Raw genomic sequence first — 17333 nt, 5'->3', positions numbered from 1 at the left:
TTCACTTCGATTGTTGCTTTCAAGGTTCCATCTACGATCCATAATGAAAGGTGCGAAGTTCTCGTTTGACCCCAGTCACGGCCTTCTATCGACCAGACTCTAAGCTGCGAGTTACTCAATTGTGTTACGAGTCAAGCGAGCGTTGAACTTTAGCTTGTTAAGTATGTTGATATTTAAGAAAATTAAAACTGATGTAATAGCTTCAATTGTAGGGGTATGTGGTAATAAGTTAACCAGATTAATTATAACTTGTGGAGGAAGATTCGACTTCAAATTACCATTCGCAATAAGATAAAGTCTAACTCTCAGTGTTAAAATTTTATTTTATTTTTCTGGGGAGTATTAATAAAAACAGTTTTAAGCTAAATAACATACAATATAAGTTCGCTGTCTTAAACAATGAAGAAGAGAAAGTAATAGTTAGAAAACTTCACTAAGTTATATGGCAAGTTACGACTTTTAATTACGAGTAGCAATGGCTAGATAATCTGAAATCTATATTTCGTATTTAATGAAAATGTGTTTCTCATAAAACAACAGCGAGATTCCCATAACTATTTGAAGAAATATACAACGTAAATTAAAGTATTGAGAAGAGGAAACAAAAGATAGAAAACTATCAAAACTGTGGGTAATAACTAAGAGTATTAAGACAACTTATGACAACTTATGATATATGTATGCTACTTCCTGAATGAAACCTGAAACAGAAGTAAATATTACTTTATGTGGAACCGGGTTTAATGACTTCTATTGCGTTTTGTCTTTGCCAAATCGATATGCAAATGGAGCTTAGTGCGTGTTAGGGTCGAGCATTAGCAAATTTCTATAGTAACTCAAACAAACAAAGTCAGTGAGAACATTGAAATGAACAGTAAGCAAGGCGAATTCTATTTCACAATTACATAAAGTTTAGTCTGGGATATACAAAACACAAAAATTCGTTCAGTTGAAGTCAGTGAAAGTATTTATCTAACCAAAATACCACAAAGTGCAGTTAAACAAACGGCAGCACACTCAAAAGAATAATTTTAAGCACTTTACAAACGGTAAGAAGAAATCAGCTTCGAAATGCAGGCAGCACCAAAAACCAAAGAGGGGAAACACAAGAAGGTAAGAAATCACAGTAAGTCCGACGAATTATGCAACAATGTGAGGAACCAATTGAAACACAGCAAAAATAATAAGAACAAAAACACGATTGCAAGTTGGACCTCGTATCCAAGTATACACTAAACGTCCGTTCTCGTCGAGAGCTGACAGCGTTGTGCTTGTTCTGGGGCCATGGCGAATCCTCGAAGGTTTCTGGCCTTCGTTTTCGGGATTCTATTTAAAAATTCGCGATTACTTTTTAATAAGTTTGCTGAAACGTAGCGTAGCCAAAGTTATTGGCGCCCTGATGGAACTTTGTCACGAAACATAATTTGCAATTTGGCCAAGAAGGCAACTCTGAGCCTCCAAAAAATATATCAGAAAGACTGCCAAGAGTCAAGTACAGGGAGCGGGGACAAAGGCAAGGGACGCAGGCGAGTACCTTGTTGGCATGTGCGTGCCGCTGAAATAGATGATGGCACTACCAGTTTATAGACACGGTAGATGCAACTTCATCTACTCACATATACTTCTGCTCATCGTATACCCCCTACTTATGTGCTTCTCTAGATGGCTAGCCAGGCTAAGCCATTGGCAAGCTGGCAAATTGGGCTATTGGGTGTCGATAGCAATCAATGTCGCCTTACGAATATAGTTGCCCCTAAAAATGTCTATAAATCAGTCAGGGATATGACTCTCTGCTCACCTTAGTGTTGGCCATAAAAATGAATGGGTATTTATATAACTGTATCTGACGCTTACACGTCTTCCAATTGGGTTTGAGTTCGCTACACTGATAACAAATTCAAGTTAAAATTATTTGTATTATTTCATTTTAATTTAATGAAATCATTTTAATTAATAACCGAGTTAGAATACTCCTGATTTTTGTACAAATTAAAAATAAAAAAATGATTTAATCTGCGATTTCAAAATTATTGAAAAATGTATCTGTAATTTTTATATACATATTAATTCGATAATTTTCTTCATGAAGTCCATTGGCACTGACTTATTTTAAACGAATAAAGTTAATTATTTGTATGTTATTTGAATTTTAAAGTAGAACCATCAGATAGTTATATTTATTGCATTTTACTTCTTGCGATATAAATAAATTAATATGACAAAATAAAAAAAAAAAACTTTTATACACGACACCTCTCTTAATGGGACTGTATTTTCGACGAGGAGGCCTCAACACAATTTTCTATAGTTTTCAGAGCAATTTCACCACTTTTGAGAGGACGCGTAAAAGTTACACAGTTAGGTGTCCAGCCGAGAGAGTTTTCACTGTAGGAAGTTCTCTCCATACGCCTTCTTCTACATTGGCGTGCTTTGCCAAGTTTCTCTTTGATTTGTTGCCAGTGTATTTGGGTTGTCAACTGCTCCACACTCACTTGCACATGAACGAACTTTAATCGAGTTGTGTGCAATTTGTTTATTTACGCGCCCAACTCTAGGCTGAGCCGGAAATGTCAACACCCCTCGGAACCCATTGAATCCTCGCTACGAGTACTCGCATCACATCCTCACTTATGACGTGCGCTCCTAGGACGGCAGCGTCGAAAGTTCTTTCTTTTCAGATTTTTTTGTTATTCTTGTGTGAAAGTTTCGTCAAACGTTGAGCGTTGATAGTTGAACGTCATAAGGTTCGTTTGCAGTCATTATTCAAAGCGCTCCGAATCGTTGGCAGTGTTTCCTCGAGGCTTTACTAGCCTAGGTCTCAGTTGTGTTGCGCTTTCCAAAGGGTTCACGTCTCCATCTGACGAAGATATATAGAATTATATATATAATCGACATAGTATTGTAATTATTTGTGATTATCGCAGAGGGAAATAATAGATTGACAAGATGTGGAAGCTTGCTAACAAAGCGATGGCGGTATATGAGTATTCACTGTAGCTGTAAACATACTGTACTATCTGATCTATCCGTTTAACTAGTACTAGATGTTGCTTTAATCCGCAAGTAGAACTCTCGTACATCTGTGTGCATCTGTGTAAATGTATCTGTATGCGTGTGGGTAGAACAAGAACAACAATAACAGCTAACAGCAACAAGCCAATCAAACTTGTAAATACAAAACCTAGTTCAAGTTCTTCGCTAATTTCTCAATTCCTGTAAATACAAAACAAATTCAATTTTAATTTTGCGCCTGTCCAATTATATTGTAGATCAACTCATTTGTGTATATATTATATATACACATACAAACATACGTGTACTATATATATTTAAGTAGATTTATCCACATCACATCCAAGAGATCTCAGCTGTCTGCTCCGCACTCGATCGTTTAGCGTATACACAGTGCAGTTTTTTATTTAGTTACTCGCTAAATGTCTGAGGCTGCACCTGTTTCCCCCACCAATGAGGGGAGGCCAGAGGACGACGAGGCTTGCCCTTGTCCCGAAAGTGCTGATGATCTGCCTGTGATGGAGCAACAGCAACTTGATGAGGTAACTGCCTTTATCATCAAGCATGTCAGTATCGAGCAGTCTTTTCGCTTGCCAAAAGACAGTCCCAAAGTCCGGCACTCTGCTCTTTTGGCAAGCGTCCTTTAAGGGGACTGCCAAGTGATTATCAGACCTTAAATTACAAGAAGTTTGCATGCTGCAGGAATTCTAATTTAATTGTAGATGAAAACAATAAAAAAATAAAAACAATCACCACAAAAAAACCAAGGCACATTTTGCAAATCTATTCGAACAATTGATGCATGACATATTCCCCATAAAGTATCCTAGCACTGCTATGCCAAATGTCCTCACAGGTAAGTCTCTAACCACTTTTGCCTCGTGTCCTGCTCCCCAGCCAAATGTACACTAGTTCCAACAATGTTGCATACACAATGCCAGCTAATCAGGAGTTCTCTATTATCCGTTTTGTAATGCATATTTTCTGCTATAACTAGACTAGGTCATCGAAGCTTAAGAATGAAGGAGGCGGCGGAGGCGATGCCGATGATTTTGATGCCTGGATGAAATCGCGTCAATTGATCAAACCCGATGATCAACTGGATCTAACCGATGCGGAGCTAGGCGAGGAAGTCACCAAAGTACTGACACCGACCAATACAAATGTGATTCGCAATTTGGTTGTGTTTAGCTTCAAGGAGGGCGAGTTTGTGCCTGCCCCATTGCCAGGAAATACGGTGACCCTAATTAGCTTTCCGGGTAATTCGCTGCACGTTGATTCCGAGGAAGCGCGTTTGCAGATTGAGGAGTCGGATGAGATCGGTTATCCGCTGCCTATGCCGAATTATTCCGTTGTGGAACAGCGCGAGTCTATACTCGATGGCGAGGAGGAGGGCGAGGGTGAAGGCGAGGGCGAAGACGATGAGAAAAGTGAAGCAGGTGGCAAGCAAGGTGCAGCTGAAGAAGAAGAAGCAGAAGAAGAGGAGGATGAGGAGGGAAAACAGACCGAGGGTGATCAAGGTGCCACCGAAACCGAACCCGGCGGTGACGATGAGGATGCTCCAGCTGGTGGACAACAAGCTGCAGCAGCACCTGGCAAAAAAACGCAAGCTTATCAATCAATTTAATTATTGCGAACGTGCTACACTAACATATTGCAATCCCAAGCGGGTAAGTGCTGCTAAGCCCACGCTATAGAACTCTCTTTAATTCTGATATCTTTTACAGAGTGTGGACACGCAAACAATTCCGCCACCGCGATCACAGTTCGGAGGCACTGTGCTGCAATGGATCATCTATGACTCGTATCAGGAGGACTTTGAGGAGCAGCAAAAAGATTAGCGGACGGACGTCTGTCGTCCGAGGACGTTCTACCAAGAAGACCATTAAGAAGAAAACCGCTCTCGCAGAGATGCTCAATCGCAAGTATCTGCGTTGCTGGCAGATTCTGGAGCGGATGATTAATCAGAATATCTACGATGACATTGGCAACGACTATCGCTACTGGGAGGACCCAGCTGATGAGTTTCGCGAAGGCGAGGGGAATCTGTTGCCACTGTGGAAGTTTCAGTACGAGAAGACAAAGAAAATGAATGTAACCGAGATTGTCTTTAATCCGGCCTATTATGATTTGTTCGCTGTGTGCTTCGGCTCGCGTGAGTGCAAATTCTTAATGTATGACACTTTTTACTAGAACTAACAGTTTCCCCTACAGACGACTTCCTGAAGCAGCCCAACGAGGGTTATCTCTGTCTATTTACTGTGAAGAATCCTTCCTTTCCCGATTACATTAGTAAGTTACCGTGATAAACTACTCTTGGTGTACTAATTCTAATAATATAATTCATATTTTTCTTTAGTTCAAACTGATTGTGGTGTCATGTGCTGCGACATTCACCCGAGCTATCCTTTCCTAATCGTGCTAGGTCTGTATGACGGCAATGTCTGCGTCTATGATCTGCGCGATGGCTGCAAGGAGCCCATGTATGTTTCTCGGGGCGTCAATTGTAAACACGGCGAGTGCGTCTGGCAAATCCGATGGGGACCCGATATGAGCGATGGTGAAATTAACTTCTTTTCGGTTTCATCTGATGGTTGCGTCTTCCAATGGATTCTAATGCAAAATAAGTTGTGGGTTACCACCATAATTACGCTATATCTGGAAAATGAAGTGGCCGATGGTCCGGATGGCACTCGAGTGGTTCTGAAGACTGGCGGCTCCTGTATGCAGTTTCATCCAACGGATAATACGGTGTTTCTGGTTGGCACCGAATGCGGTTTCATTTACAAGTGCAGCACACTGTTTAGCTCCAAGTATCTGATGACCTATAATGCCCACAATATGTCCGTCTATCGCATTGACTTCAATCGCTTCGATTCGAATATTTTTGTCTCCTGTAGTGGAGATTGGCGTGTCAAAGTCTGGGAGGATATGCGTCCCGATCCGCTCTTCATATTCGACTTGGGCTCTGCTGTCGGTGACATTAAATGGGCTCCATATTCCAGCACAGTCTTTGCTGCAGTCACCACAGAGGGCAAAGTGCATGTCTTCGATCTGAATGTGAACAAATATAAGCCCATCTGTGTCCAGGCTGTTGTGCCCAAAAGGAAGAACAAGCTCACACGCATCGCCTTCAATGAGAAACTACACTTCATTGTCGTAGGCGATGAAAAGTAAGTTCTGAGTGCTAAGTTTATTGAAAGGAATAGCTTATCTTTCTATTTTCTAGGGGCGTTACCACCTCCCTCAAGCTGTCTCCCAATCTGCGTGTTATGGTGAAGCCCCCGGAAAAGCAGCTCTATCTTGACCAAACCACACTGCAAATCTCTAAGCTCGAAAAGCTGCTCTCCCTCGTACGGGAGCTTCCAGAGGGCGCAGTTATCAAGGACACAGCGACAACGGTTCGCAGCTAGAAATTCTAAAAGTAGTTGATTATAATGTATTATTGTTATTCGATAAGTTGGCAATCTAAAATAAGTACCAATAGTACAGAGGTTTTTATTTCACATTTTTATGTAGATTTGTAGTTCCGAGAACGTTGCTTAGTTGTAAAATACTTATAGATCTAGAGAGCTAAAGAGCTACTTATCCAGGCTAACTGCCAACATAAATGTAAAAACAACAAAAGGAACTCATAACCTCAACGATTACACATATAGTACAGAAAGGAAATTTGGGGAATACAGGGGGTATATGTTTTTACTTAATGGCCCAAAATTGTGTTATAATGAAATCCTAAAGATTTAACTATTCCTCTTCGTCGTCAATGGCAATTTCTTCGGATTTCACCTTAATGTGTTTGGCTTCGAGATACTCTAAGACATTGTTGGGACACATGATGCTTCTGCCCAGGAAAAGCACCGTCGACATAGGATGCAGATAGTCCGAGGAGAACGTACCCGCCTTCCAGCCAAAGAAGCCACTGGCCCGGACTTCATTGCCATTGGTTTCGTAGGGCAGAAGATTAACGCCCACCTGATTGACTTTGGAGAATTGTACTCGAAAGTAGTGGCCATCGGTGGCCTTTATCCAGTAGAAGCCCTCATGATCTACAGTTGGTTTGCTCTGTGATTTTTTCATGGCATTCGAGCGTTCCAAGTCTTGCACATTGAAGCTGATATCAATATCGTAGGCATCGGGCGAAAGTTGATTTGTCTCAACTGCACTCTTCAGCGCGTAGTTGTCTAGCCAATATCGTATGCCCACGTTCTCGAACTCATCGAGCACATGGTTGAAGGTGGTCTTAAGTTTGTCCAGACAACAGGGCGGGGTATGTTTCCCCAGATAATAGTAGAACGGACGATTGTTATAAACTGAACCAATACACGATTTGGTGGTACGTTCGCAGCCGAAGAGATCGATGTCTGTGACCATTGGCAGAGAGAAATTCGAGGAGGAAAACTGCGCATCGAATACTGGACTGTGTGGCTGCCAGTTGCCTTCACGCGCTGAGGTTTTGCCACCAATCCTGTGTGTCCGCCGAACTAAACGTTTAATCTGCAGTTTCTTATACATCTCACGGAACTGGCGACGTCGCAGCTCCATGCGTCGCTGCTTCGTATGGAAGGAAGCAAAGAGACGACGACCTTCCATAAAGGATTGCGGAAACACGCTCGTCGACAGGTTCGCGATCTTTGCCTGCATGTAGAGCATTTCCGGAAACGGCAGTGCAAAGGGCTCCGGCATTGAGCTGAGAACTGCAACATCTAACAAAATGGCATGTTTCTGCAGAAACTGGAAGGGAATGCATTATTTCTTATTCTGTAATGGACTATTTTTAGGCTTACCAAATCACAATGCGTGCTATCGTTGCGTGCCTCTAGCTCCATAGTCCAGTTAGGCAGGTCCAAGTTAAGCTTGGCACAGCTGCTGTACGACTTCAGATTGCCGGCGAATGGCACCAATAGTAAATGGCGCACAATCTCCTCCGGCGCCACTGTCACTCGTTGCACTTGCGGCGGCTGTTGCTGCTGCGATTGCGACTGCGACTGCGAATCTTTTTTGAGCACTTCATGTATGCGGGATTTCGTGTTAATCTCACGTAGAATCTTCTGCAGCAGATTTTTGCTGCTCACACGCACACTGTCCGGCATTAGTAAAGCATATTTGGTGCGTATGGCGGCCAGAGGATTGAGTTGCTCCCGTGTTTGACGCACATCGAAAGCCAAACTCATAAATCGCACCGTCTGCTCCTCGCCGTTAGTCAAATTCCGCTCGAAAAAAACTGGAGGGTAAGCGTACTCTGGAGAGCCCTCCTGCAGCACGAGTATGGGCATGTTGGGAATAACATCGAGAATGCTAAAAACCAAAAACAATAGGATGATTAGATTGCATACTTTTAGGCTGCAGCCTCAATACATGCTTCTTCAGTATACGTTTTGTAGCATACTTTTATGCTGTCGCTTTGAATTACCTCTCTATGCTGGGTCGCAAATCCTGCTCGAAGTTGTAGTGTCCATAGAATACAATTGTTATAGACTTGCGTATATGTTTGTTGGCATTGCGTGCTTTATCTTTTGGCGAAAGCTTCGCTCCATGTACTCCTTCTGCTCTTGGCTGTGGATCTTCGCCTGCGCCGGAAAGGGCTCGACTTATGCGCCGCCAAAGCAAAGTATTCCATGTGTAATATAAGAATATCATATTTGCCAGTATAAAACCAAGCAACAGCAATTTGACCAGACGCAGGCGATACACCTTCATAATGCGACGATGACACTTGACTGATAATTGTGTGGATGCTGCCTATGACAAAAACTACAGGTTGTTCCAGGTGTGCGGCTCTGTCTCTCTAGCTGCGGTTATCAACATTTATCGAATCGCTGTTTCCAGAGCCAATTTACATACACTTTTACATGCCGCTGGCATGGCAAATGCATTTTTCCTTAATTTTATCTCACTTTTGTTTTTATTCACAATTCCTTGCTGCTTCCTGTTTGCTTACTGACACTTTTTTCCAGCCCCCAAAAGCTGCATCAACCGAAAACAGCTGATTGAGAGTTATAAAAGCTACACGGTTTGTTCACGCACTAAGCGCGTATCCTTCGAAAGCTGTCGAAGAGCTTTTATGCAAATCATACTTGAAATATGTATACACACACACATAACTACTTTTATCTGTAAACAGGGATGCAAGTGCAACCCTCTTCATGGAAACTTTGTAACACATTCTAGTGCTCTATAATTTCTATAATGTATTTGCATAAGCCTTCATAAAAATTTCGCATATGTATTACATAAAATATGTTTCTTTTTTCTTCTAGAAATTCACATAAATAAAAATAAATATTAACATAAAATAATCTTATTAATGTATACTAAAAAAAACGTAATGTTTTTGAGATTTTTAGTCATAAAACTATACGATTTTTTCCTCTTATCAATAGATACTTAGGTTTTATATTAAATGTTCTTGAATATTTTCTAAAATTAAGACTTTCATGTTTTTGACGCAGAACTTTTAGAGCTTTGTTTAGTACAAGATTCTTTTAAAATTATTATTTTTAATTTCAAAATATTTGAAAGCATATTTGCAATTTATAAACTGTTGCAATTATTATCCATATAACTGCGACATCGAATTAAACAAAAATTTGAAAAGCATTTAAGCGATAACATTCATTTATTCCATTTTGAAATAATTTCACATTTTCCATCAATTACATAGTACAAATATAATGCATTTTGGCACAGAATATAATTTATAATAATATCAATATGAGCTTGGTTTTACAATAATCATTTTTAAGAATATTTGTCTTTTAAAAAACGTTCACACAAACATTTATCACATTACCTGTTTACTTTGGGATACTTTTATATTTTGAGGAAACAATTCGCAATATTCATCGAAGAGCTCTTGCAATCGGGTTCATAATTTATGTAAACATATAAAAGCGGACACATAAATGTAATTGGTTTTCCAATCGGCATCCTTAACACTCTTTTCGATTGTTAAATGAATATTTGTACTTGAAATAGTATGACGATCCATCAGGTAATCATTACTTGCCCATGCCGGCAAAGAGCAAAGGAAAGGGCACCTCATCGTTGTTGAGAAGTGGCGGAGTTGGAGCACGTGCCTCTGCCTCGGTGGTGCTGTTTAGCCAAAAGGTTGTAACGGTGCCTTTACCCTTGAGTTCCACATCGCCACGTTGTTCCAATTGAAAAGTGCCAAATTTGTCTAGAATACCCTTTGTTGCCGATGAAACGTGAATTTTGCCCGCTTCAAAGGAAATTACAATTAAATTATATTCTTTATAATAATACTTGCTGTCATACGCATTCCTGTGGTCTCCAAGCGTGAAGCAGTGTTAACCGTATCCCCAAAGAGGCAATAATGCGGCATCTTTTTGCCAACGACGCCGGCACAAACAGATCCCGAGTGCATGCCAATGCGGATTTGTATCTTGTAGTCCGGTTTGTGTCTGAGATTAAAAGAATAGACTGCTTGAAGTATGTCTAAGGCCATCAACGCAATTTCCCGAGCATGTTTATCGCCATTAGGCTCCGGTAAACCTGACACTACCAAGTATGCATCCCCAATAGTTTCCACCTAAAAAGAAAATTCCATTATAGTTGGTAGTTGTAGTAATACATTCATCACTCACCTTGTAGACATCGTAGAAGCCAATGATGCGATCAAATGTGCTGTAGAGATCGTTGAGAAAGTTGACCACATCCATGGGTGTGCTGCGGGCGCAGAGCTCAGTGAAGCCCACAATATCGCTAAAGTAGATGGTCACACTGCTAAACTCCTCCGGCTCCACAAGATCTCCGGCCATCAGCTGCTGGGCGACAGGACGTGGCAGAATTTGATAAAGCAGCTCCTCGGTGCGTTGCTTTTCTAAGCTAAGTTGCCTGGTTTTTTCCTCCACGAGACTTTCCAAGTTGTTGGCATAATGCTCCATCCGATTGAGCAGATCATCCATGAGATTCTCACAAAAGCCCCTGATAGTAGGGATATAATACATATCACATAAATATAACTATATGAACTATGAACAGTCACAAAATATAAAACAAAACCAAAAGAGTTTACATTTTTGATTGGAAAATAACTTAGAAAATATTTAATGAAAACATCGAAAAGTCATTCGATTTAAATAAATAAATATTTTTAATTTGATTATACAATTTTAAAATAAGACAAATAAACATTATAAATAAATATAAGAAATAAAAATTCGGGTGAAGTTAGACTATAACTGTCACTCACTTCATGATGGTGCGTATGTTGCTTCTTATTGTGGAAAAAGCCGGACGCTCCTCTTGGTTGTCAGCCCAGCATTTCTCCATTAGCATTAATAGATCAGGTGGGCATTCCCGCTCCCGGATAAGAGGTCGAAAAGGCGGATACTCACATTGGCGCACCTTGTGTAGAATCGTGTGCACATCCATACCCTGCTGACGTGCCTCCTGATAAGGACCGCCTCTGTTAACAATCTCCTCCAGTATAATGCCAAAGGAGTAAACATCGCCGCGCTGTGTGGCCGGACAACCTGGTATCGAAGTCATTGGCAACAGTTCCGGAGCAATCCACAGCAGCTCTGAAATATCAGAAGAAAATGAGGGCAGTCCGAAATAATCTAAATTGCAATCCTGATTGCCTAGCTAATATTCGGTTGATGGCACATTTGTATACCCGCTACCCATAGGGTAGAAGGGTATTATAACTTTTTGCCGGCAGGAAATGTATGTAACAGGTATAAGGAGGCATCTCCGACCCTATAAAGTTGTCCGTCTGTCCGTATGAACACCTAGATCTTAGAGACTATAAGAGATAGAGCAATAATTTTTTTTCGACAGCATTTGTTATGTTTGCACGCAGATCACGCCCACTTCCGCCCCCGCAAATCAATAAAATCGAATAACAAGCGTATTTTTCAAGCTACAGCTGCGAATTTTGATGTATACAATAATAACTATAGTATTTATGATATATGTATAAAAATTTAATTGCAATCAGATTAAAATTGGGGAAGTTATTTAAGAAATACTTTTGTATGGGCAAAAACCCCTACTTAAAAGGGGTCTTAATTGGTTTGGCCGACAATCTGGTATATTGTGCCGTCTATGATATATTTTGAATGTGGTACTATATCGATATAACAAATATACCGCTTGGTATAGTTTTAGTATATATGCTAATCAGTTTCTGTTTTGAAGACTCTACTTACTGGTGTAGTAGTTCTGATCCCGCACAAAGTCCGAGGGCGTCGTCAGGGTGTTAAGGCCAAAGTCGGAGATCTTCAACACGAAGCGCCCATCGATGAGACAGTTGCAGGAACGCAGCTTGCCATGAGCAACGACATCACTGTTGTGCAGATAGCTCATGCCTTTGACAATGTCGTGGATGAGGGACATGCGAAAGTTCCAATCCAGTTCAATGGCCTCGTTCTCGAGCACATCCTTCAAACTGCCCCGCGAGCAGTACTCGGTGAGGATTAGGACCGTGGGTCGTGGCAAGTCAATGCAGGCGCCCACAAAGCGCACCGTGTTCTCATGACTCACGTCCCGCGCCTGCTTAATCTCCCAGAGCAGCGTTGAGGTGACCTCCACCTTCTTCACATTCACCTTTTTGATGGCCACTCGTTCGCCTTTGAACTGCCCAATTGTGGTGTAGACCTGCGGTGGCAGCGAGGCAAAGCTTGCGATGGAAGCGCGTCCTGAATGTATGCCAAACTGTTGCAGCGATATGTTCTCCACATCCAGGCGCTGCAGTCCACCTTTGGAACCGAACATCCCGCCCATCTCGATAAGCACATCATCGGGACGTACGCGCCAGGACATGTTGTGCAGCTCCTTGCCGAGCTTCATTTGTCTTGGGGCAGAGAATAAAAATAGCTAGGTAGAAAGCTAGACGGAAATAATTAGAACTTACTTTTGCAGCAGACAGATGACCAGAAGAACAAGTCCCAGAAATAAAGCCAAACCGAAGATTGAATACATGACTGTTGTCTCTGCAAAATTAATACTTTAAATTTTAATATGTTATCTATAATATTTATGGCAGAATTTCACACTATTTAAGGTATTCCGAAAAATAATAATTATAATAAGCATCAATTTTCAATCCTAAAATAAGAGCTTCAATCTTACACTAACAAAAAATAAATAATAATCTAAATAATCTAAAATGTTTTCAACTTTTTAACGTTTTGCTTAATTTTCGCACTGACCGTTTCCATGGCAGCCTGGCGCATTGCCCAAGAACCCACAGGGCGGAACATCTGGCGGAGGCTCCTCACGACCACCCGGCCAATGGATCTTCTTGCCATGCACAGCGGCATACTTCCTACAAGTTAGACAAAAGACGTTAAGTGTCCGGTTCACCGAAAAACCAAAAATACATACCGATGGAGTCCGTAATAATGCGCCACAACGGAGAATTTGCCATTGATAGGATCTAAGTCAAGTATGGAGTAATCCGCATCGCGATCGCCATTGTCATCGATACGAACATGCCCCGTAATGCCATGGAATGTGCGATTCCACATGCGACGCGTAATGTTAACACCATCCCGAATGTCGCCACCTTCCGTCAAGGTCTCATTCAATGCCATGCCGAGCAGATAGACTCCATCGTAGAATGCCCCGATGAAGAAATTGACCTCCTCGCCCTCGCCAAACGTATAGTTATACTCGGAAAGTGCATTCTCCCGCACATTGTCCGCAAAGTCCTGGAAAGTGGGGCTAGTTGGCTGCAGGAGTGAGACTCTTAACAGTGCCTCGTATGCCTTGCGTGCCCGCATATCGTTCTCGTCTCCCATCTCCCAGTCCTTGTCGCCCCAGTAGGCACTCTGGAATATCTCCACATCGAGGAACACCCATTCACCGTTAGTCATGCCCAGACTGTGCGCCGCCAGCATAAACTTGCGCACCAGAACGCCGCGTACAGATAATATTACAACTGTTGGTAAAAGGATTCAAGTTAAGACAGTGCTAAGGATAGTCTATATAATAACTCAGATTACCTCGCGCATACATACTCGCATCCTTAAGATAGTTCTCGTAAATCTCCTCTGCGTTGCCATTAAGTTCCCGCACAAAGCTCAACAGTCCCTCTTGACGCAATCCATATTCCAGATTCTTGCCAACAGTCAGTGAGAATAGTTCCGATCTGTCCACTAAGAGAGCCACATGCTTCCACTTGAATTGCCGGAAAACACTGGCAAATACCAACTTAAGTCTACACTGACAATAGGACATCCGAGTTAATGTCGGATACTTGGATTTGTCTTTAAACATGCCCTGCAAATAAATTCGGTGCGTATAAAATAGTTAACAACGCAGTTCGAAATTTTTCTTAGCTAAATGCATCTTTGAAATGGTTTTTAGACATCGATATACATATACATATATATACAATATTACTACTCGATCCTCCTCGATTTCAATGATTTCAATTGTGCTATAAACTAAATTTGTGTTATGATTGTATACTAAAATATACTGACGCTGCACCTTCTCGAAAATGGTGGCATATTTATATGTACATTGAGTTTTTTGCAAATCAATACTATTTCAAAATATAATTGTAATTGTAAGTATTATCATCTTCTCCATTATCTTAGATCTTATTTCTTATGTTTGTTTATTTATATTTTGGCTATAAATTGTAAAGACACTTACCGTACTCTCATTCTTCCACTTGTGTATTCGGCCCAACATGCCTGAGGTGACGGTTAGTTCGCCCTCGGAAGATGGTGGCTTTAGTAAACGATATGGAAATGAATGAAACGCTGTATAGTAAAAGTATTTTCCTGAATAAACTTGGATTTCAAAGAGTCCTTGTGGAAGCTCCCAAGCTCAAAGTCAGATTTAATTGTTAATGTCAAAGGAGCAAGCGAACGTGGAGAAATGAAATGTGATTGCCTGCAGCAATGGGACGAGAGATTAGTTAGCTTCTAAGCATCAAGCAGAGTACATAATTGAAAGCCACGTGCTGTGCTCTTTGGTGGGTTGGGTATTGTGTAGCGTGACGACGGAGGTCAAGTCGTACGTGCTAGATACTATCCCAGGATGTATTGGGACAATCGGTTTCCCGCGCTACAGTTAGATGCCATACTCACCTGATCTCCCATGCCCGTTATAATGGGAGTATTCCAATAGGCAGCCAGCCGGGCCACCGGTTCCAGGGCAAAGGCGCAAGCGGGTCCGATAAACGCGATGACATCGTCCTTGAAGTGCATGTCCGCAGCAAGTCCTGGCGCCTTGGCTCCCGAGCACGAAGGGTAACTGTCACGGTTACGAATAAAGAGATAATCAGTTAAGACACTGAAAATACAAAACAATTTGTGCAAAACACGCTTTAAATACATTGCTTCCCCCTCGAAGAGGAAGGAAGCAGAGGATTAGGCTCGGAGAGCTCAAGAATGCGGCAATGAAATTTGAGTAATTAAACGACTCGTGCAGCACGCAACAAGTGAATGTGAAAGTCAGCGAATTGTAGCAAAGATTCAATTGGTAAACACACAGCACTTACCTTGCCTTCTTTTTGACCAGCCTGATGTTGTGAGGACTAAGAAAACGTCTGTTAATCTGATCCAAGGCCAAGTCCACTGCCGGTCCGCAGCGCTCCAGGTCAAAAGGTGAATCTATTATGTGGATCTCGAGTGAGTCACAGTTCCTGCTTCCCCAGGTTTTGTCTCACTTACCCAAATGGGAAGCCATTAGAACACCAACGTTATAGACGCGCATTTCACTAATATCAATTTCATTGAAAGTAACAGTCATATTTTTGGGTTCTTTCATCCGTTCAAACACTTTAATGTCGATGCTGTCATTGAGATGGCCATTAAAGTTGCCATTACTGGATCGAGCCTGATGATTGCTGCTCTCCACAGCTAAATCCCTGGCCTCCCAAGACTTTATGTCCATCCGCTTGGCACCTTGATGCAAGCTAAATCCAGTTGAAGCCATCAGCAAGCTGATAGTCAGGCTGATATTGATCAATATCATTTTCTATGCCTTGTAGGTTTTAATCCACATTAAATTTAATGTAGCATGCTTTTGGGCGAACACAAAAAAATTAATAATTGCGCTGCCATATTTGCGTAAAATTAATCGCATAGAACTTTTTAATTCAAAAAATAAAAAAAAACTGAATTAAAATACAAACTCAATAACTCAACAGCGAAATGCAAAATTAATTTAAATTCAAATCACATTTACAATATTGAGACGCAAAGGGTGCTTCAGTTGCTGTTTAAGGCTGCTCGGCAATATTAAAGTGAATCAGGGAACTTTTATCTTCAAAAATCACAAATCAATGCTTTAATTGTTCACTTTCAGTATTAATTTTAATGACTTTAAAGTTCACTTTTGCCACACTTAACAATTTGAAATTCCAAGAAAGTTGAGTTTTTCACGATTAGATTAAGAAAACTGTGACCGAACAGTGAAAGCCGCGATTACCGAATGAGCCAGTGGCAAATGCCAGGACCTTTTATATATGGACGATGCTCGGCATCAGGATGGTCTAGAAGGCATCGACACGAGCGCGTCAGCCAATGGCAAGCTTTCGCTTGAGTGAATCGTCTGTGGATGAAATGGCGCACATCGTGGAGCCGAATTTGAAGCCGGCATCGTCAATTAAAATGCGAATGTCTAAGGTTAGGCGAACACAATGTCAACGGCAAGCGTCTCAGTCTGCTTTCACTTGTTGCTATTACAATGTAACGATGTTAACTTTTCCTGTTATTATTGTTGTTATTGCAATGCTCCATTTGAATTTAAACTGTTTGTCAGTCTGTTTCATTGATGGAAAGGACTAACCGTCTACTGCGAACAAGTCGCGTGCTGCCGACAATTAATTCAATTCCTCTCTCCTTACCGTTCTCTCGTAGAACACCGAATTGGGGTGTCGATGGGATTTGTCCTGAAGATTTCGCCAAACAAACAATAACAGTGTATGCTTGAACTGAGTTAATGGAACAATGCACTATGGGTTAAGTGTTATATTTTGAGATGAACTTACCTTGAAAATACCTATTTTTTATATAAAGCAATCTATTTAAAATACAATTTTTTTGTAAATTTATATTTATTTTATCAAATTTAATTTACATAATTTTCTATATTTTTAATTTTATATTGTCATTAGTTATTTATATTAAAGCGATATTAAATTTTGATACCTCAGGACTATCATGACATCTCACTAGTTCATAAAAACTCCATGTAAATAGGGTTTTTGTGGAATATTTTTTAAATTGTTATACGTTCTTAAAAATGAATTTTGTCATTCAAGGAACAATTGCACAAAACACTACAAACGCGGACATTCAAGTTTTGCAACATCTCATGGAGTTTGACTAGTC

At 41.0% G+C, this 17333-nt stretch overlaps 3 protein-coding genes across 3 annotated transcripts; 1 reads left to right on the top strand and 2 right to left on the bottom strand.

The window, feature by feature from the left end:
* Positions 1–864: 864 nt before the first annotated feature.
* LOC132789722 (dynein intermediate chain 2, ciliary) lies at positions 865–6425 on the top strand. Its single transcript, XM_060797937.1, is given in 8 exon segments — positions 865–1113; positions 4010–4606; positions 4608–4682; positions 4740–4849; positions 4851–5167; positions 5227–5304; positions 5372–6185; positions 6242–6425. Coding segments are annotated over 8 exon segments (2217 nt in total). The 5' UTR covers positions 865–1071.
* A 56-nt stretch (positions 6426–6481) lies between these two features.
* LOC132789723 (ribitol 5-phosphate transferase FKRP) lies at positions 6482–8960 on the bottom strand. Its single transcript, XM_060797938.1, has 3 exons — positions 8426–8960; positions 7800–8310; positions 6482–7746 (listed from the first exon to the last, which is right to left on the bottom strand). Exons 1-3 carry the CDS (start codon positions 8710–8712, stop codon positions 6760–6762), a joined length of 1785 nt encoding a protein of 594 aa, XP_060653921.1. The 5' UTR covers positions 8713–8960; the 3' UTR covers positions 6482–6759.
* Positions 8961–9701: 741 nt separating this feature from the next.
* Positions 9702–15972, bottom strand: LOC132793271 (atrial natriuretic peptide receptor 1). The gene is made up of 13 exons (XM_060803035.1): positions 15669–15972; positions 15497–15608; positions 15084–15249; positions 14644–14721; positions 13986–14262; positions 13362–13921; positions 13191–13302; positions 12893–12971; positions 12189–12832; positions 11228–11558; positions 10620–10959; positions 10291–10564; positions 9702–10234 (listed from the first exon to the last, which is right to left on the bottom strand). The coding sequence occupies exons 1-13, from the start codon at positions 15970–15972 to the stop codon at positions 10014–10016; spliced, it is 3498 nt and encodes a 1165-aa protein (XP_060659018.1). The 3' UTR covers positions 9702–10013.
* Between the last annotated feature and the right edge of the window lie 1361 nt (positions 15973–17333).

Source organism: Drosophila nasuta, chromosome 3 (assembly GCF_023558535.2).
Source record: "Drosophila nasuta strain 15112-1781.00 chromosome 3, ASM2355853v1, whole genome shotgun sequence".
NCBI lineage: Eukaryota > Metazoa > Arthropoda > Insecta > Diptera > Drosophilidae > Drosophila > Drosophila nasuta.
Note: the sequence above shows the minus strand (reverse complement) of the source record. Positions and strands in the feature narration are given on the sequence as shown.

Bases quoted from the DNA above. Each gene is read 5' to 3' on its own strand.
- LOC132789723 (XM_060797938.1), bottom strand. From the start codon at position 8,712: ATGAAGGTGTATCGCCTGCGTCTGGTCAAATTGCTGTTGCTTGGTTTT. The intron at 8,311-8,425 runs GTAATTCAAAGC...TTTGGTTTTTAG, and splicing joins TTGCGACCCAGCATAGAGAG to CATTCTCGATGTTATTCCCA. The intron at 7,747-7,799 runs GTAAGCCTAAAA...ATTCCCTTCCAG, and splicing joins ATAGCACGCATTGTGATTTG to TTTCTGCAGAAACATGCCAT.
- LOC132793271 (XM_060803035.1), bottom strand. From the start codon at position 15,972: ATGATATTGATCAATATCAGCCTGACTATCAGCTTGCTGATGGCTTCA. The intron at 15,250-15,496 runs GTAAGTGCTGTG...TAACCGTGACAG, and splicing joins CTGGTCAAAAAGAAGGCAAG to TTACCCTTCGTGCTCGGGAG. The intron at 10,960-11,227 runs GTGAGTGACAGT...CCCTACTATCAG, and splicing joins AACATACGCACCATCATGAA to GGGCTTTTGTGAGAATCTCA.